This window comes from Hippopotamus amphibius, chromosome 5, assembly GCF_030028045.1.
Source record: "Hippopotamus amphibius kiboko isolate mHipAmp2 chromosome 5, mHipAmp2.hap2, whole genome shotgun sequence".
Classification (NCBI taxonomy): domain Eukaryota; kingdom Metazoa; phylum Chordata; class Mammalia; order Artiodactyla; family Hippopotamidae; genus Hippopotamus; species Hippopotamus amphibius.
The window spans coordinates 762,746-783,195 of record NC_080190.1 but is presented as its reverse complement, the minus strand read 5'-3'; the positions used below and the strand labels follow the sequence as shown (position 1 = coordinate 783,195).

At 63.2% G+C, this 20,450-nt stretch overlaps 1 protein-coding gene across 1 annotated transcript in view; it reads right to left on the bottom strand.

Annotated features, from left to right (window-relative positions):
- CFAP46 (cilia and flagella associated protein 46) overlaps positions 1-20,450 on the bottom strand; it is a 91,551-nt gene that overhangs the window by 52,717 nt on the left and 18,384 nt on the right. Inside the window, exons 12-24 of the mRNA XM_057735818.1 lie at positions 17,208-17,436; positions 16,960-17,080; positions 15,715-15,838; positions 15,491-15,621; positions 14,842-14,969; positions 13,698-13,831; positions 12,308-12,520; positions 11,176-11,341; positions 9,666-9,812; positions 8,748-8,855; positions 8,199-8,365; positions 1,213-1,344; positions 739-901 (exon numbers count right to left, since the gene is read on the bottom strand). Of these exons, the coding sequence (XP_057591801.1) occupies positions 739-901; positions 1,213-1,344; positions 8,199-8,365; positions 8,748-8,855; positions 9,666-9,812; positions 11,176-11,341; positions 12,308-12,520; positions 13,698-13,831; positions 14,842-14,969; positions 15,491-15,621; positions 15,715-15,838; positions 16,960-17,080; positions 17,208-17,436 (1,963 nt within the window). The remainder of the gene's footprint in view (positions 1-738; positions 902-1,212; positions 1,345-8,198; positions 8,366-8,747; positions 8,856-9,665; positions 9,813-11,175; positions 11,342-12,307; positions 12,521-13,697; positions 13,832-14,841; positions 14,970-15,490; positions 15,622-15,714; positions 15,839-16,959; positions 17,081-17,207; positions 17,437-20,450) is intronic.

The window sequence follows — 20,450 nt, the reverse complement described above, 5'->3', positions numbered from 1 at the left end:
CAGATAAAGACATCAAAAGAAAAGAAAATTACAGATGAATATCCTTCATGAATATAGACACAAAAACTCTCCACAGAGTACGCTGTTGAATTACAGATCGAATCCAACAGCACAGTAAAACCCTTACTCACCGTGACCAAGTGAGATTTATCCCAGGAACACAAGGAGATCAGTCAATGTAACACATGACATCAGTAGGATAAAGGAGACCACCACCCGGTCGTCTCAAGTGATGGAGAAAAGGCGTGTGACAAAATCCGAAAACCTTTCATCGCAACATCTCTCAGAAAACCAGGAGTGGGGGGGAAACGCCTCGACATAATAAAGCTATGAAAACCTCACAGCTCACACGACACTCAAGGTGAAAGACGGAGGCGCTCTCCCCAGATCAAGAGGCGTCCCCTGGGCCGGGCGACGGCCGAGGGAGCGGGGAGGCCGCTCCCCGAGGCCCCCAGGCGCCCTCCCACCGCCGCGGAGACCTCCCTGGGCCCCAAGCCTGGCTCTGTGCCCCCCACCCGCTCCCCCGTCCCCTCTGCGGCCGGAGCTCTCTGGGTTTCCTCGAGGCTGGGGGGCAGGGGGGACAGAGCTGAGCCCAGAGCCTGCCCCGCTGGGGTCTCGGGGGTGTCACGGCCCGGCCCCGGCCCCGGCCCCGCCCCCGGCCCCGCCCCCAGGCGGCCTCCGCGTTCCGTCCCCCCCGGGGCACCCCGCCCGCCGCGGCCTGGGGAGAGAGACGCGCACCTGCCCTCTGGCCTCCGTCTTGCGGATGAGGCGGAGCAGCCTCTGGGTGGCGTCCCTGCACGTCCTCCTGCCGGCCGCGGAGCAGAGCCGCGGGAGCCAGGCGTTCCAGAAGTGCCGCGCCGCCCGCATCACCAGCGCGCTGCTCCCCGCGATGCCGCCAAACCTGCCGGGGGAGGCTCTGCAGGACCCCGCGGCCTCCGCCGGCAGCCCCGCCGCGACGGCTCTCCACCGCGGCGCCCGCGCCCCGGGCTCAGCCCGGCTCAGCCGCGCGGGGCTGCCCGGAACCCCGGGGCGGGCTGGGTGTCGCCGCAGGAGGCAGGACACGACCCTGGTCACAGGGCCACCGGGGCGGGGGCCGGCCTCGGGGCAGTCCCACTGAGCGCCACGCGCCACAGTCGCCGTCGTCCCACCCACGACACGCGCCCCAGACGCACGACACGGCACCGACTCTGGCCACCAAGGGCCACGGCGTACCTCGCACTCTCTACGAAGGCCTTGGAGGCCGCCAGGCGCAGCTGCTTCCGCCCCTGGAGGTTCTCCATGATGCTCCTGCCCTGGATGCAGGCTGCCGAGCTCAGCATCTCCGCCACCAGCTCAGTCTCCGCCCTGGAGACAGACGAGCATCTCAGCTCCCAGGAGGCTCCTCCAGGAGGGAAGTGCTGCAGAAAGGGGAGTGCCCTGGGGACCCCCCCCGTGGAGAGAGCCCTGGGGACCCCCCCCCCCCGTGGAGACAGCTCTGGGGACCACCCCCCCACACCGTGCAGAGAGCCCTGGGGACCACCCCCTGTGTGAGAGCCCTGGGGACCACCCCGCATGCAGAGAGCCCTGGGGACCATTCCCCATGGAAACAGCCCTAGGGAACCCCCCCTTGGAGACTGCCCTGGGCACCACCCCTGCGCAGAGCCATGGGGACTGCCGCCCCACCCCCACCCCCACGGTGCAGAGCCCTGGGCACCATCCCTCTGGGAGAGCCCTGGGGGCGTGCAGAGTAACCTCGTGAAAGTCCCCAAACCAGAACTAACCGGCTGAGTCCAGTCAACCTGCAGAACCACGAGACAGGATCTAAGCTGCTGTTGGAATGACTAACTTGAAGGGTGTCTCGGGCGGGGACGTGAACAGAAGGAGGCCCGGCCCCAAGCGCGGCTGGGCCTGCGGGAGTGGTGGGGCCCTGCTCCCTGCGCCCCAGAGCACGTCTCATTCTGGGGCCCTCGGCTCTGTGCTGAGAGCTCGGAACACACGACTCAGACTCCGCAGCATTGCAGGTGCCAAGAGCTCTCGTCTCTCAGCCGGGCCAAGGCTTTCGCGCACACACCCACATGCACGTCCCCGCAGCTCAGCTCGGGGACACCAGACTTACTCGAGGAGAGAAGCTCTGGTTTCTGGGTAGACCCCCTCCCCACCGCCCTGGATGCCCGGAAGCCACGGACCCGCCGGCAGGAGCAGCCACTGCGCCCATGAGGTGCGAAGGGGAGAAAGAGGCTGTCCCTCCGCCTGCAAGGACATGCAGGGCACTGTCAAGTGCACGCTTTGGGGGTGAATCAGGGGCCCCCCCAGGAGGAGCATGCCAACCCAGGGGGAAGTGGAGGAGAGCCCTGGGTCTCCGGGACGAGGCCCTTCGGGAGAGTGTGTCGCCCACCGCCCGGTGATCCGCTGGCCGTGAGCACCTGTGTGCTTCCTGCAGCCTTGTTCCCGCAGCCACGGAGACGGGAAGGCTGAAACCTCAGCTGCTATGGCCGTATCTAACTTTCTGCTTCGTGAATTTTGAAGCTCTGCTATTAAGTGTAGGATTTTTATGTTTTCTTGCTGACGGGACGTTTCATCACCCTCTCTGATCACGGATGCTGGGAGTTTGACGACTGGTGCCTGCAGAGTCCATCCTCCCCGGCTCCTACTTTTCACCCGAGTCTTTGTAGCTGAAGAGGGTCTCTTGAAAACGGCTCTGAGTTGGGTCTTGCTTTCCGCGCCCAGCGGGATAAACCCCGCACTGCGACTGCTACATCTTCCGGTTTGCTCTTTGCTTTCCTTCTGTCCCGTGTTCTTCGTTTCTTTCCTCCCCTCTTCTGGATTAACTGAATACTTCATAGGGTCCATTTTTATCTGCTCTATTGGATTTTTAGTTATAGTTTTTGTAGTACTTGCTCTAGAGATTACAACACACACCCCTAACTAGTCGCAGCCTGCAGTGGGTGGCTGTTTCATCACTTCACAGGCGATGTGGGAACCCTAGACACACTCCTCTCCCTCATTCCTGCCCTTCCCGTTATCACGGCCATGTGCGTTACTTCCACGTCCATTAATCATCCCACAACACGATGTATCTTTGTTTTAAACGGGCATACGCCTTTTAAAGAATTTAAGAACTGAAGGGGAAGAAACCTCTGACGTTTGGCCCCACGGTCACCATTCGCGGCGTTCTTCACGGCTTCCCGAGCTGAGTTTCCATCTGCCGCCATCGTCCTTCAGGCTGAAGAACGTCCTTTAGCATTTCTTGTCCTGTGGGGCTTCTGGGAATGGATCCTCTTAGTTTTAATTCATCTAAAATGTATGGATTTTTGCCTTCATTTTTGAAGGCTATCTTTGGTGTATATAGAATTCCGGATCAATGGAGTTTTTCCTTTTTACCATTTGAGGTGGTGTACTTTGCTCCTGCTGAGAACTTGCCCCTCATCCCTGTTCCCGTGTGTGAGGCATCCTTCCCCTGCGCCTTCCTTCCAGGGCTTTCTTGCCACCTTGGTCTCCGGTGACTTGACGACAACAAAAACAGCTGTGGTTTCCTTCGTATTCACCCTGCTTGGAGTTCACTGAAAATCTTGGCTCTCCAGGTTGTTATTTTTAATTCAATTTGAAACAATTTCAGCTATTACATTCCCAAATATATGTATTCCCGCCTCTTCCTCTGTCCCTCTGAGACCCCACCCACACGTGCGCTGGCCCAGAGGTCACCCAGGCGCTGCTCCCCCGCTTTCCGGGCCTTTCTCCCTGTGCTTCAGTTTCCAGAGTCCGTGGACCTGCATTCAGGGTTACTTAGTGCTTCTCCGGTGTTCCAAGCCCTCCCAGCGATATTTCCACGTCAGAGATGGCACTTGTCATTTCTCAAATTTCCACTTGGTTCTTTTATTATAGTTTCCATTTCTTTGTTGAAATTCCCCACCTGTACACTAACTTGTCCATTAAAATCCTTTCTTTCCTTCCTTGTATTTATAATAACGGTTTTCAATCCATCATCTGCTAATTCCAACATCCGTGTCACGTCTCAGTCTGTTGACTGCTTTTCCTCCGGTACGGGCCACATTTTCTCGCTTTTCCGCGTGCCTCGTGGTTTCGCTGGTTGCGGGGAGGGTGCGGGTGGCTGTACTGCTGAGAGCATGGATGATGTTGTCTTCCTTTAGAGGAAGGTTGGGTTTCACTCTGGCAGGCAGTGAGTTCCCTTGTGGCTCATCCTTATCCTACTGAGGCTTGGATTAGGCTTCTTAGGGCAAGTCTTGTGCAGCCCTTACAGCCCTGCCCCGAGGCCTGGTCTTCCTGAATGCCCGGCAGCTCAGCGAGGGCCCCCCAACACTCCTGGGTGGCACAGGACCTCCGGCGTCTCTCGCCACCTGCTTCCTGCCAGGCCTGCGGGATCTGGCGCGGTGCATCGACCGTCTCTGTCCAGGAGCCTCCTCTCTCCTCTTGCATCCCGTGGAGTCCGGCTACCCAGCAGCCCCAGCTTTGGTGTCTGTCTCCCCGAGCATCCTGCTGCACCCCCACCCACCCCCGCCGGGCAGAGAGCAAGGGTGCATGTGGGGCTCACTTCTCATGGTCCTTCTTGCAAGAAGCGCGGCCTCGGGCATCTGTGGGCCAATGTCTGGAAACACTTGTTTCATGAATTTTGTCAAGTTTTACAGTTTTTTTTTTAATAGCCCAAGAGTATGAGATCCATTGTGTGTCATGGCCAGAACTGGTAGAAAAAGTGAGTTTTAAATTCATATAAAACCCCAACAGTGATGATTATGTTTAATAAAAATGCTAAGCAAATTAGAAAGGTAATCTATGTTGGCTTGTTTCAGGGATTTACATGAATTTTTTTATTAACATGTATTCCTCTATATTTGTAGTATAAATATGAAACTGACTCTGGTGATTACACACTCAGAGGTGAGAATACTAATTGGTTCGTAACTGCATTATTTTCCACGAAGATCTGAAAACTATTTTCACCACCAGAGGGCGGCGACGGCCCGCACACGCGCTCGGCCTCAGGGTGAGAACCTGGCTTCCAGCCCGTCCTGCCGGACCTCCCCTTCCCGTTATCACATGTAAACGTGTGTCTTGAGCCGATTTTCTCGTAAGAGCTGCTGTTTTAAAACAAAACTCAACTTAAGAATCAGCGCTGACAGAACGGAGAGGCGCGGGCAGCCGGCCTCCACGGCCCGCCGACCCGACTGGCCCTGCCGTGGGCTCCGCTTGGGCGCGGCTGCAGGGCGCCGGCGCAGCGGCCCTCACGCACCGACTCCCCCCTTGCGGAGGGAGCGTTTTCTTTCTTTTAAAATTAACTTTGGGATCTTTATCGTGGGGGTGCCTGCTCCGCGGGGAAGCGCCCCCCCCAGCTCCCAGCCCTGATCCCCGGAGGGAACGACTCCGGGTCTTCAGCTCGGCCCTCCAGCAGGGATGCGCTTCCCTCCAGAGCACCGGCTTCTGTCTTGGTTTCCAGTTCCCGAGTGTTAAACACTCCCTGTAGAAGCCGTGCCGTCATAAATGGGAGTGTAACTCAGACCGTCCTCTCACGCTTTCCCCAGCTTGCGAAGACAGCTGGTCCTTTCTACCTCAGACCATCTTGTGGACCCTCGACAAGTGACACCTGACGACTCAGCGTCCCAGGTGAGGGTCTCGCACCACCTGTGCTCTTCCCCCTTCCAGCTGCTGAAGTATGTGAGCTACGCTTTTCCTTTACTTTTGCACGGTCACAGTTGATAACACTTTATTTTATTAGGTAACCACCCTAACACTGGAATATCAATAAACACCATGATAATGTCAATATTTTTCACTGAAGAGTCAAGCTGCATGTTACTTTTGTGTTTCCTGGTGTGTCCAACTGGCTTTTCTCCCTGCCTTTACCACATGCCTGCAAACGCTCCACAACACGAGGTCCTCCTCTGGCCCTGCCTGCACCCCTGGGACACTCCCCTACATCCTCGCCAGGGTGGCTCTCGCAGCACGCAGCACAGCTGGCAACTTTTCCGGATTGAATCTCTTATTTCCAGCATCCAACGTCTTTCTCTTTTTCATTTTACTCCCTTGTTTTTCTGGGAGTAAAATGAAAAAGCGATCCTCAAGTAACGTTTTCAAAACAGGTGTGTGACAAATACATTTTCTGGGTCCTCATCTGCTTAAAATAGCTTTCTTTACCCAGATCCTTGAAAGTTTGGGTGAGTTAGAATTAGTTGTTGAAAACTACTCCCACTTAGAATGTTCCACTTCCTTTCAGCTTCTAGTGATGTTTTCTGAGAAGACGGTTGCGTTTCTATCTCCTTCTTGTTCTTCGTTTCTTCTAAAAGCTGTAGGATAGTCTCCTTATCTGCGGTGACCTCCTGACCCTACGACATGCCTGGATGTGAGTACCTCTTCGTGCTTCTCGCTGGGCCTCTGGCGGGAGGCTCTGTCATGAGGCGAGGCCCCGTCCCGCTCAGGGGGCTCTCCTGCATCTCTCCTTTCTGAATTCCTTTCTGGACAACTCTTTCTTCCCTCTTTCTGGAATCGCAGCAGCTGGGGGCTGGCCCTCCAGTATGGTTCCTGTACATCTTCTGGCTTTTCCGCCACATTCTCTATCTGTCCTTCTTCATGTGTTTTCTGAGAGATTTCCTCACCCTTCTTCACCGACTTCATTTTCAACTTCGGAAAGTACCTTTTTAACTTTCAAGAGATCTTTGGTCCCGTTCCTTTTGGTCCTCATTCCTTTTCCACGACACATTGTAACTTTTAAATGCCGCATCTTCTCTGATATCTTGGAGGTTATTTATTTTTTTAATCTTCCTCTGATCATCGTGTAACCTGTTCTGTGGGATGAATTACGGAACCTCAGCTACGGGTGGAGTCGTGCCAGGCCTGAGGGGGAGGTCCCCCGCCTGCCATGCACCTCAAACACCCCACACAGGGAGGAAGAAACCTTCCCTCGGCCCCGACAGCCCGGCCAATCAGAGGCCGTCACAGCCGGCCAAGGGGAAGCCCCAGCTCCTCCAGGGGACTCCGGCTGCCCCCGCCCCTCCCGGCTCCCCCTTTCCCTATGACAGCAAGCTCCCCCTCCTGCTTTCCCCGATTTCCTGTGTCCACCAGAGCTTGCAGTTCCCTAACTGCGATGCCTCTGCTATTCCTGAATGAACCTGCCTTTCCTGGTGCGATAACTGGCCGTTTTATTATCCAAGTTGACAGTTTCATCCTGAGTAATTTTCCCTATTTCTCCACCTCGGTCCTCTCTTTAAAAGCTGAGGGCGTCTCAAAAGCCTGAGGAATCTCGGTTCACACTGAAGCGTGCGGCTAAGATGCTGGTGGGGACCTCGGTGTGGCTCATCTGCTGACGGGCACAGCTGCACAGTGGTTGGTGGAGACCAGTGTCTGGCGGGGACCCCGTGCCAAAGACCAGAGGCTTCCAGGAAGACCCCTGCGTCCCTGCCTGGTGTCAGATGTCCCGCCGGGCGGCCGGGCGTTCTGTGCGCGACCGCCGCGCCTTCCCCATCTCTGCATGCTGGACACTGGCGCCCGTGCCCCCCGGCCACCACGGAGCCCTCGGCCCCTCTTGCCGCACAGGGCGGCTGGGCAGGACGTCCGAGAGCCTTTCGGAAGCAAAGTCCTTTCCGTGACAGGGACTGTCGAGCAAAAGCCACCTCTGCTTTGGAGGGAGGGCCGTCACCAGGGAAAGCCCTCGGGGCGCCGTGAGCCGCTCTGCGTCAGCGGCCTCGGTGTTCACAGGGAACCTTCCGGACAGGCAGCCAGACGCCGAGGCTCCGGTCCCGGCGGCACCTCCCCCGTGGGGCGGCCTCCGGCGCGGCCTCGGTCTCCCCCCCGCCGTGCGGGCTCCGCAGCAGCCGCCCCGGTGCCGCCGCGGGGACCGACCAGCTGCCGGGCGGAGCCCCCACGAGAGCTCTGAGCAGCCTGGCCCGGCTGCGTGCAGGGCGGGGTCCACCGCTCCGGTCAGGTCCGCGTGTCGGCCCCCAGATGCCCACGGGGGGCGTCCCACACGGGCCCCGGGACCCCGACGCGAGAGGCGCGGGCCCCCACTCCCGCCATGCGGTGCGGAGGGGGCCGGCGTCTTCGGAGCCAGCCTCCCACGCCCAGCCTGGCCGTGTGGCCACGACGGGCGTCTTCCCGGCCTGGGACGCGTCACACCCGAGGCCGAGGCGTGTCCCTGGCGGACACGGGGCCGGTGGGGGGGCCCGGAGGAGGCCACGCACCGCAGGGACACAGGTCGGCGCCGGGGGACTCACGGACGGCAGGCCCGCAGGTGCCTGATGCCCATCTGGACGGCCTTCTGCGCGCAGGCCATGGTGGCCTCGTGGTCCCGGGCCACGTGGGTGACGTGCGTCAGCCGCGTCAGCGTCTGCAGCTCCACCAGGGGGTCGGACCAGCTGCACGCCGAGGCCATCTTCACCAGCTGCCGGCGGCGGGGGAGGGGGTGTTCGTGAGCGGGGGGGTCTCTGCTGCCAGCTCGCGGCGGACCTCCCGCGGGTCTCGTGGTCACCTGGCCTAGGCGGGGTCACCCGCGAGGCTGAAGCTCCAGCTGCCCACCGCAGCCAAGCCTGGGTGGGGCTGTCGGGTCAGGACAAACGTCCCGACGTCCGTGCTGCCCTCCTGCCGCGTGGGCGGCCCTGCCCCGCCCCGAGTGTGGACGAGCGCAGACCAAGCCCCCAGGAAACCAGACTCAGGGGCCCTAAGGGGGCTGCACGGCTCTGCGGGGAGGCAGGCGAGCGCCGTGCTGAGGACGCGGCCCGGGGCTCCTGTCGGGGCACAGCCCAGCAGGCGCCGGTGACACCCACCTGGGCCAAGGGGGGCACGGTGAAGTCCATGAGGCCCAGCCCGTTGCAGGAGTACATCTCCAGAGCGACGAGGACTCTGGTCACCGGGCTGACGTCCTCGCTGGCGCTCTGGCGGGAAGGAAGCGCAGCGGGCCCGTCAGCCCTGGGGGCCGGGGAACCTGGAATACTCGGACGTGAACCCTGGGAAACATCAGCTCTTCGGAGACAATCGGAGCTATCTGCGTAAACGTCTGTCTCCAAGCTACCTTTTCACGTAATAAAGAGGAACAGGGCAGCCCCTGGGGTAGTCTGGCGGCCGGCTGACCCGGTCGGGGGTGGAGGGCAGGTGGCCAGGCACAGGTGGCCCTCTGCCTGTCGGCCCCTCCCTTGGTCCTGCTCCCAGCCAGTGCTCACTCCTGGCGGGCTCAGGTGCCCCGCCCCGACGGCCCCCACCTCCCCAGCCTCACTTCCCACCCGAACCGCACTTCCCGGCTCCAGCGGGGCCTGTGGAGCCTCCCACCGGCCTCCGTCCACGGCCCACGTCTGCAGGAGCAGAAGCCGCGGGGCTGGCCCTGTCCCCTCCCCGCTGGGTCCCTGGATGCTCCCCCGCCCCCTCACCCCCACGGCCCTGTGCTCATGGCTTGGGGGCCCATGGGCCCCTGCCAAGGAGGTGCCCCCCCCGGCCTGGATGTGCCTCCAGATGAAGCCACTGAGATGTCACCGAGGGTGGACACTTAGAGCCGCGGCCGATTGGCTAGAGGAGGGAGGGGCACTGCGGCCGGGCAGGAAGAGGAGGCCTCGTGCCCCATCTCTCGGGGGCGCGGCCTTGCGAGGACAGACCCCCCTGCGGGGAGGCACCACTCCCACAGCCCCGCGGCCTGTCCTCATGCGGCCCCGCCCGTGGGGGAGGGTCCGCGTGGCGTCCCACCCGGGCCGCACCTGCTCGTCCGTGCCCAGCCGTGGTCCGACCTGCTCCTGCAGCAGCTGCTTGGCCTTCACCCACGTGGCGAGGAGCTGCTGCCGGGCGCTCAGGGGCACCCCCTCGGGCGCCGTCCCACGGGTCAGGTTCAGGGCGAACGCGCAGACCTGAAACGGACGTGCCCGTGTTCACGACACCTGCATCCGGACAGGGACCCCGAGCCAAGACCCGACGCTGCAGACACAAGTGGACCTGGCGCCTGGTCCCAACGGAAAGCGGTCCCAACGGGCACCGTCCTGGGGCTGTGGCCGCAGCCCCTCGAGACCGCCCCCGCGGCCCCGGCAGCCCCCGTGGGCCCCGACACTGGCTGGTGTTGGCGAGGACGCCGGCTCCCGGCCCCGCCTGCCGGGGACAAGGACGAGGCTGCCCACCTTTGAGTGCGGCTGGAACCCCGTCACCTGTCGCACGTGCGGCCCCTGGAACGACCACGGCGGGCGCGAACCACGGGCTCCACCTCCCTCCCTGTCCTGTGCTTTTGTTTTTCCCCTAAAGCGTGACACCAGCACCTGTCCTCCGCGAAACGATCAGGACTCGGCAGCACGGAAACCACGGGGCTGACCGCACCCCGTCCCGTCCTTCTGCACAGCCTGGTCCAGTTCCCCCAGGACCCCCACTCCTAGGTTAGCCTGGGCAGACCCCTCCTCACCAGGCCCCGCGGCCGAGGGCACGGTCGCCGGCCGTGTGTGGGCACACGGCCCTGGCCCTTCCTGCTGGACACCCGGCCACAGGCCCGTCGTGGCTCACGCCCTGCTCCCCTGGGCTGTCTGGGAGCCGGCGCGTGGGCACCAGCGCGCACAGCTCAGGCGCGCCCTTCCTTGTCCGCGTGGGACCCGCAGAGCCTGGAGGGAGCCTGCCCTCCACCCGTGCCCGGGGCCGCTCCACCCGGGCTCTGCCACCGCCGTGCCTCCCTGCCCGCCGGCGTGCCCAGGGCCCAGGACAGCAGCTCCGATGCCCTTTCAGTCCGTCCCTGGCGTCATGGCCGGCGTCCTGCTGTAGCGGGCACCGGCGGCCTTTCTCGGTCATACTCAGGGCGGCCGCAGGCTCCGCACGTCCCCTCAAACTTCCCGCGGAACTCGCGGTCCCTCACGTTCACCAGGAGTGGGTGGTGGGTCATCAGATGCCTGCCAACACCCACCAACATCCCTCCTCCTGAAATCGGGGGACAAACGACCCCCGTCGGTCCCCACGGGACATGCGGATCCCTGGTCTGTGGACCTTTCGTTGGGTGCTGCAGCTTTGCTGCCCTGCGCTGGCCCTGTCTCCCCGGCCTTCCACCCGTAGCTTCCTGTGCGCTGAGCCGTGCGGGACTGTCCCCACCTGCCACCCAGGTGTCCCCGTCCCGCTTCCTCTTTTTCAGAGAAAGCCTGCCTCCCGCCCCCGCCCTGCGCCCCACGCTGGGCCGCTGAGGACCCCGCGGCTTCGCGTCCTCAACGGCCCCCCCCCGCCCGACCCCACGCGTGCGCGGGGCACCTCCACCGCGGTCCTGACGTCAGAGGCGGCCTCGGGGTCCAGCGGCGTGTGAGGTGGGTTGGCGCGCGCCTGCCTCCGGGACTTCTCCGGCGACGGGGCCGGGATCCAGCGGATGATGAGGCCTCGCGCCAGGGCGGTGCAGAGGCTGGAGAGCAGCACCGCGTCCCTGGAAGACGAGCGTGTCCAGGCAGGCCGTCCCAGGGAGGGGCCGTGGGACGGGGCTGCCTCTGCCGGGCGGCTTTCCCCGCCCGGCGACCCCCGTGCCACGCGGCTGGGCTCCTCAGGGAGTCCTGCCCAGCAGGCCCTCCACTGGGCGCCAGAGCGCGGGGGTTTGGACCAGAACCTCCCTGCTTTTCCCTGAAACGTCCCAGCACTAAAACATATAGAACCATCCAACGCGGTCTGATCTGTGTCTATGACAGAGACGCGGACACCCCCTGAGAGGGAGAGGTGCCCCCGGCACCCCCCACGGTCCCGGGGACGCTGCCCCCCAGGGCTCACGCCCAGAGGAGAGGCGAGGGCGCTGGGCAGGCCGGCCCTCCGCGGCCGCTGCATCCTACCGGCTGTGCGCCCCTGCTCGAGCCTTTCTACTTCGGGACCTGGCGGAAATTTTAAATCTGAGTGTTTAGACTAGAAGCAGCCCAAAAAAGAACACAAAGAGGGCTTCAGAACCCATCCTCACTAGGAAAAGCTTTGACCTGACTAGATGCTCTCACACGTCTAACTTTCGGTCGTGAAGACACTGGTCTCTCACGAGTTCACACCGCCTGGATGAGAAAACGCACGGACACTGTTTTCAACCCTCCCCAAACCAGACCGCGGTCGGTTTCCACCCCGTTCCCACGAGACTCGGGCCTCAGCCACCTTCCTCAGAATCGCTCTGTCTGGAACGGAGCGTGGCAGGCTGGGACTCGCGCGGGCCTGAGGGTGCCCGCAGCCCCGGGAGGGCGAGACCCGCTCACACAGCCGGTAAACAGGCCCTGCCCCTCCGGCCCCTGGCTGGCGAGGGCCCTGCACGTGCCTCCCCGAGGGGACACGTGTCTGGCCCACAGCTCCTGGCCCGAACGCAGGGTCTCCGGCAGGGGCAGGGTGGGCCTGCCTGGGAAGCAGGCTGCACGCCAGCCTCACCCACCCGCCGTGGCCCGTGGCCTTGACGCTGTCCAGGAGGTGGTGCAAAGCGTCCACGATCTCCCTCTGCCGCCCGGCCGTGATGAGATGCTGGTTGTGGTTCAGGACGTAGGCCACGGCGTTCTGCACGATCCAGGCCTCCTGTATCTCCCGCCCGATGTCCGCCGAGCGCAGCCAGCTGTGCATGGCGAGCTGCGACAGGCCCTCTATCCAGGTCCTGCGGAAGGCGCGCGTCAGCCTCTCCCCGGCGCAGGACCCTTCCCAGCCGGCACCAAGACGTCAGCGTGCAGCCACCCCTGGAGCCCAGGGGTCACGGAGGTGCGCTGCCGGGGGCTGCCCGCCTTTCCTGCTGAAGGACCTGGGCCTGCCCGGCTCCTCCCACCTCCGCCCCGTCGGCCCGGCTCTCCTGTCTCCCTGCAGGGCGCCCCTCACTCTGCCCCGCCCTCAGACAGACCCCTCTTCCATCCGCGCGGACGCATGGGACCTGCCTGTCTCAGACCGGGGCTTGGCAAACCTGCCTGGCAAAGGGCCAGACAGCAAGTACCCTGGGCTTTGACAGCGACATGGAATCTCTGTTGTGTGTTTTTCACTATTTAATTTCACAAACTTAAGAAATGTCAAAAGCACTGTTAGCTTGTTGGCTGCACAAAAGCCGTGGGTCCGATGTGGCCTGGGCCCTCCTCCAGACAGCGGTGGCAGCGGCCCCGAGGAGGGCCCTGGGCTGTGCCCTGCACGGGCTCTGGAGGTGACTTTAAAACACCAACAGCACCTGCACAAAAGCAGGGTGCTCCTCCCCCTTGGTCCCACGGGCAGAGGGAGCCCAGCCGGCGCCCCCCCCCCCGCCCCGCCCCACGCCACGTGGCAGGCAGGCCGGTATTAGGGCCTGCCCACGGGGTGGAACAAACAGCAAAGCAGGCTCCTCTCCGCATTCCAGGCGGAGACGCCCATAGCTCTCGGCTCCCGTGACACGGCAACGCGGACGTTCACTCACTGCCACGTTCACGTTTCAAATGTTTAATTTTAGATTAAAAAATGGCTAAAAACTGTCATTGTTACCACAGCACCTCGATTTCACAATTGGATTGCACCTGGCATCTCACACGGGCAAGTCTCCTGGGGGTTCCCTGCACACCCTCTTCCCACTGACGTGCTTTCCAGGACAGCTTCCCATACCGGAGCCAAACGCCACTTCCCACGTGGACACCACCTCCCTCACGTCTCATCTCCACGGACCCCGAGGAAGAGCACCCGCAGCAAAGGGCGAGCTGGCGAGACACGCCGGACAGCAGCCGCTTCCCTGGCTCGTCTGGGCGCAGCCCCCGCGCTGGCCTCGCGCCCCCCGCCAGGCACGCGCGGCCCAGGCTGCAGGGGACCGGTGCCCGTGGCGCCCCTACCGGTACACGATCCACTCGGCGTTGTCCTCCGGGGACTCGGGAAAGCAGCCCGCCGGGTGCTGGCTCAGGTCCTCGGGGGGCGTGGGGCGGTCGTGTAGCTGCACGCCCTCCGACCACAGCAGCTGGACGGTGGCCTGCAGAGGAAGCGAGCGGAGCGGGGGCGAGGTCCCGGGAGCAGGCCCCGCGTGACGCCCCAGGGCCCTCCTGCCCCCGGGGCCTCCCTGCCTGCGGGCACCTCCCTCCCCTACACCGGCGCGTCCCCCGCTCGCTGTGTCTCAGAGGGAGACGGGCTCCTTTCAAGAGTGCAGCGGGAGCCCCCAGGACCAAATGTCCCCCCTCCACACGGCAGACACCACCGCACCCCGGCTCCCGTCCCACCACGGCCGTGCGCTGAAGCCCTGCAGGCTGCCGCGGCCATTGGGCAGGGCCGACGGGACTGAGGATGGGGCGGGTGGCCTTGCCTGCCTCCCCAGGGGGACGCCAGCTCCATCCCGGCTCCGTGGCCACCTGCCCCCAGCTCGAGGCACGGCCTGGCCTGACCCTTACGGAACGAGCCGGGGAGTGTTCTGGCTGGGTGACCCTGTCGACCCCCAAGAGAAACAACCTCAAGTGGCCCCAAGAATCCCGAAGTTACAAAATGTCCTCAAGCCACCACTGCATGCAGGTGCAGAGGTCCCAGTGCCGGCGTGCGCCTGGTTCAGCCACGCAGCTGGACCTGGGGTCTCTCCACGATCACTGAGGGAGGCGGTAATGAGCCCAGCCAGGTCAAGGCCCTGGGGGGCGGGTCCCCAGGAGCCCCCAGCAGCCCCTGTGGGGTGAGATCACAACACAGGCTTCTCTCTTACAGAGCTACTCCCGTGCAGAGGACACCCCCAAATCCAGGAACGATCAGCCCACAGGACCTACGTCACTGAGGATTCACGACGCAGACGTTACTTCTAAGGAAAATTAACACCAACACGCCGCACGATATGTTCTGACTCATATTTTTCTCCCAGAAAATCTCCAAGAACCCAGAAAATCTCCAAGAACCCAGGAAAGCGTCCCTAAAGGACAGGCCCCTTCAGGAGCAGGGCTGGAGCGTGAGGGCCTGTCTGCGCAGACGCGGGCGCCCCGGGGCTACGGGGATGCGGGCGGGACGTACCTCGGCGTTGATGAAGCCCACCTCCGCGAACGTGCGCAGCAGGCTGGGGGACGCCTGCCTCCGCAGGGTGACGTCCGACTGGCCCCAGGAGTCCCGCCCGGTGCCGTCCCCGCGCTTCTTCTTCTTCCCTGGAACAGCAGAGCGGCCGGCGGCTGCTCAGAACCCGAAAAGCCTTTGCGGAATCTGGCGCAGCCCCAGGGGTGGGGCGGGGTCTCTGGGAGGCGGGGCTCGTGCCCAGGAGGGGCTGGTGGAAACCGCCCAAGCGCAGGCCCCCATGGGGCGGCGAGGTGTCCCCAGACTAGCCTGGCCACGGCTGATCTCCCGCCGAGTCACCAACACTCGGCTCTTGGTTTTGCCTGTGCTGTTCTCCCCTCGAGAAGTCCTCCCCCCGCCCAGCCTCACCCCGCCCCACACCCGCCTCCCGGGCCTCCTGGGACCCCTGGCACGTCCCTAGTCCTCAGTGTCCACGAGACCACCTCTTCCAGGGACCCGCACGCCAGACGCGTCCCAGACCCCGCGCTGACCGCGGGGAGCCACCCGCGCCTCCACGCCGCCCGCAGGCTCCCACCCCACGGACCCCACAGCGACCCCACGGTGCCTGGGAAGACCCCGCTGGTGTGGGCACCTGGGCGTGGCCAGAGGGGCCCACCTCGCTTCAACGTCGCCGGCTTCTTCTCCTTGATGTTGTCGTACAGCAGGCAGAAGCGGCTGGCCGTCCGGCACACGTCCCACACGCCCTGCTTCCGGGCCACCTTGGCCAGCTCCGCCCAGATCCATATCCTGCGCGGACGTGGGGGGCGAGAGGGCGGGCAGCGGTCCCCCACCCGCCCGCGTGACGACCCAGGAGCCCCCGCAGCCCCCACGGCCGCCCACCTCTCCTGGTCGTTCTGGCCCCCGAGGCGCCGCAGGTGCCCCGCCGCCTTGTCCACGCTGAGGCAGTGGTGCCGCGCCTTCGCGAACAGGTGGGTGAAGCGGCCCCGGCTCTTCCCGGTGGACACTGAGGGTGGACGGCAGGACGGGGCGCTCTCGCAGCAGGTCAGGGGTCAGGGAACATTCCCGCAACCCCAGCGTGAGGCACTCTGGATGGGGTAGGGCGTGGCGCCCCGGGCCTTTTTGGACCTTCCCGTGAAAATGAGGTCACGCTAACTGTGCCTTTGTGGGGGAGGGGGCGCCGGGCGCCAGGAGCCGCTGGTGGGCAGAAGGACCCCCACCTGCACCCACCAGGCCAGCCCCCGACACCCGCCACCCACACCCGGCGCAGCGGCTCTGGGGACAGGGTGCCTGGGCAGAGGGCGGCCCCCGTGCCCACGGCCCATCACCCTCGGAAGCCGACGGGCAGAGACCCCGCTGAGGCCCCACCCCAACCCCGGGCCAGGTTCTCTGCCCAGCCCGTCGCTGCGTGAAATACATCAAGAAAGCCCAGGTGTGTCCAGGGCGATCGCCCGCGGGGCCTGTGCCCTTCACACCTGCAGGACAAGAAGGAAGGAAACACGGGGTGGCACTGCCGTGCCCTGGGCAAGGGTGACAAGGCGACCTGGTCACAGACAGCAGCCACAGAGACGGCACGAGGTCCCCAGCCCCCCGGGGCCAAGGGTCCCGTCCCAGAGTCCCCCCCTCAACTTGGTGCGTGACCCCCCCGCCCCCCATCCCAGGTCCGCAGCCCGGCCGACCCCGGGCTCCCTCCCGTGACGGCTGGGGTCACCTGGCTGATGGCTCCCGGGGGGGAGGGGTGACGCGAGGGAGGCCCCAGGCGACTCAGGCGGGACCCCGAGGAGAGCACGGGCGTCGATCTGCCACCCGAGAGGGTCCGATATACGCGGGGTAACGAGGAGAAGCCCAGGACCCTCATCCTCGCGGGGGACCGTGGCACGGGGCAGTGTGCCCCCTGAAAGCTGCGAGGAAGCCCTGACCCCCAGAACCGCAGAATGTGACCTTATTTGGAGATGGGTCCCACCAGGAGGAAATCACGTTAAAACGAGGTCACGAGGGTGGCCCCCGTCCATGACGGTGGTGTCCTTCAAAGGGGCCACGGGACCCAGAGGAAGCGGCCGCGCAGGCCCGCCGGCACCCCGTGTGGATGGAGGTCCAGGGCGGGCGGGGGGCCGGGGGCCCGCGCACCTTTGGTCTCGTTCTCGCTGTCGAGCACGATCTGAAAGCTGTCGGGGGCCAGGGCCAGGCCGGCGTTCACCAGCAGCGCCCGATTCTCGCGCACACTGTCCTTGGGCATCGCTTTCTTTGCCTGCCAGGGGAGACGGCATGGTGAGCGCGCGACGTCCAAAGCGGCACCGCCGTCCGTCTCCCCTGAGCGCCCAGGACCCCTGCCCTCCCCAGGCGCAGAGCCCTCGGGGCCTGGGTCAGGGGGGCACCTGCTCGATGGCCAGGGTGGCCTTGTCCTCGGCACGCTCGGGGACCTGGTACAGCAGGGTGCAGAGGTGCAGGCGGTTGATGGCCAGCTTGAGCTTGTCCTGGTAGAGGCCCAGGCTGTCCAGGAGCATGGCCTTCTTCAGGTGCTGCATGGCGGGCTCCAGCCGGTCCTCGTCCTCCTCGATGTGCGCCACCTCCATGTGCACTTGGCAGTGGAGCTGGACCATGAGGCTGGGGGGGCGGTCAGCGTTACGGGGGCCAGCCTGGGCTGCCGCGGGGCCTCCCGGCACCTGGCTTCCCAGCCCTGCCTTGCCGCAAGGACCCACAGGGGACAAAGAGGATGTCCCTGCAGACCACAGGAGTCCTCAGAGCCCGCTGGTGCCAGGGCCGAGCAGCGGCGGGTGGGCCAGGGGGGTCTGTGCTAGAGAGACGGGCCGTGGCACGAAAGCCAGGTGGCAGGCTCGGCGAGCACAGGCGCCCGGCGCGGCATCTCGCCCAGCACCCCCAGGAGGCTCTTGGCGTTGCCAGCAAGAGAGTTTAGTACAACCCGAAGCCCAGGCTCCGCCTCGGGGGCGGGCCCTCTGCTCTGCTCTGGGTTCTCTCCGTCTCATGGGCCCAGGTGCACACCGCTGCTCAGAATGGCCACGGCGTCCCGTGGCCCACGGACCCTGCCTGGCGTTTGCTCCTGCTGCCGCCTCTGCTGGGGCCGCCCGGGCTGACGGGGCTGGAGACAGCCCGTGTCTGAGACGGTAAACACAGTCTCCTCAAAGCCTTTCACCGACAGCACGCAGAGCCCCGGGCCACGGCCTCCGCCCTGGACACGAGCACCAGCAGAGCCAACAAACTTGGTGGAACTCAAGTTGCACGGGGCCCACGAGCCGACCTTCAGCCCAGACAAGGCATAAGCGTCACACGCCAGGCTGTGACCTCAGGGACGAGGAGGCAGAGCCCGCGGCGCCTGGAGGCTGGCGCTCTCCCGTCTCGGGCAGGAGAGGCACATGGTTGACACCAAGGGTGAGGTCTGCGCTCCCGTCAGGGAACCAGGTTCCACAGACTCTGCCTGCAAGTCCGCACGGCAGCCAGCGACGGGCCACCTCCCTCCGGCCTGGGGTAGGGCAGTGGGAAACCCACAGCATGGGAGCCAGCCCAGCACCGAACGGCGTGCTCCGGGCAGCCTGACCCAGAATCCACAGTGGGAGACTCATCCAGCGCTGGACCCCCGGGGGCAGGTGAGGCGAGCCAACACCACAGAGAGGTCTGCCCAGCGGAGCCCAGCCCCGGCATCAGTCACAGCCTGGCAAAGCACTGGCTCCGGGAAGCCACGGAGGCGGTGAGCGAGCAGAGCAGACTCGAGCGAGAGAGCCGTCCCGGCCAAGACGGGATGAATGGGACCAGATGCAAGGACTTAAAGTGAGTAACTTTCAGAGTGACTTCTGCCTCCCGCTGCGACCAAGCCTCTGCCATGAGTAAGCACTGTAAAGCTGGACCAAACACAGCATCGGGCCTCGGCAGCGCGGGCCTGGGGTCCCTGGAGGAGGAAACTCGGGCAGGAGCCCGTGCTGCCACCCCGCCCGGACACCGCGTCCTGCGGCACTGAGGGCAGAGCCCCGGCCCCACTGAGCCGGGGCAGCCGTGCTCCGGAGGCAGCGACGGCGGGGCGGGCTCTGCTCGGAGCTGGGGGAGGCCGCGCCAGGCTGGAGCAGTGGAACCAGGCACCAGACCAGCTGGTGCAGGCCTGCCCGCCAGAGAGGGGAGAGCTGGGTATCGCCCGCTCACACCCCAGACGTCAGCCGAGCCCACGTGGGGTGCCTCCCCGGGAGCGAGGGCCGTCCGCTGCACGGAGTCCGCTCTCGACCCCCCAAAGGGAAGCTGCTCTCGGAGCCCGAGGAGATGGCGGTGCAACAGGGCTGGAGGCTGAGCCCCGCGGAGACAGGCTGGAAACCGCCGTGACCTTCAGAGATACGGCCCACGAAACGGGAAGCCACCTCTCGGCCAGTAACTGAAGTGCCCGAGAGAACAGAAATCGGCACCTTCCAGAAGAAGGTCACAGAACCCAGACTCTACAGGCACCAACCACGACGCTTGGGACACAATAAAAAGCTACCGGACACGCAAGGAAACGGGAGAAGGTAACCCAGAGTCAGGGCGTAAGACGGGCCCGATGCTGGGTTTAGCGAGGAGATCTTCTAATGCAGGTATTACAACATAAAAATAAATATGTTCAAGAAAGTGAAGGAAAACACTGCTAATGAGAGAACAGACAGGGACTCTCAGTAGAGAAAAAAGGAAATATTAGAGCCAAAACTATAATAACTGAAATGAAAAAATTCCTGGTTGAGATTAACAGTAGATTGGAAAAGGCAGAAAAAGAGAGTCAGCAAACCTGAAAACAGACCCATAGAGATGATCCCGTCAGAAGAGCACATGGAAAAAGATTTTTAAAGAATGAACAGAGCCTTAGAGACCAACAGGACAACGTTCAATGTTCTAACTCACGTCCCCGCCACCGCCATTCCACGAGGATGAGGCGGAATTATATTTGAAGAAATAATAGCCAATAATTTCCCAACTTTGATGCAAATATCCTCTTACATCTGAGTGTCCCATCGTACTATCTGAGTATCTCGGCAAATCCCAAGCAGGATTTTTTTTGAACGGCTCTAAGGAAAACCGTAATCCAAATGCAGAAAGCAAAGCTACAGACACGAACCTGCAGGCGGAAGGGAGGGACGGCACTACGTGCAGGGAACCATGCCTGAAACAACTCGGCTCTTTACCAGAAACCGTGAAGGCCAGAAGAAAACACAACGTCTTCAAGGGGTTTAAAGAAATCATCTGTAAATCCAGAATCCAGCAAGCGGTGAAAACAGTTTTCAAAGATGAGGATGAGGTGAAGTCATTTTTAGTTCAACAAAAGCCAAAAGAATTCACCACCAGCAGTCACGCATTACAGGAGAAAAATAAAAGAAGTTCCTCAGGCTGAAATAACAGCAGACAGAAACTTGGATCTGAGGATAAGAAAGAGCGAGCCTGTGGGATGGGCAAAAAAGTGGGCAAATACAAGAAACTATTGGTTTCCTCTGTAATTTTCTTTAAAAAACCACCGGCTGCTAAAAGCAAAACGACAGCACGGTAAGTAAGGGAAGGGTTAGAACACACACAGAAGTAAAGACACGACAACAGCCACACGGAGTGAAGCGGACCGAGGGACGCGCTGGAAGGCGTTGGCGAGCCGGCGGGAAGCA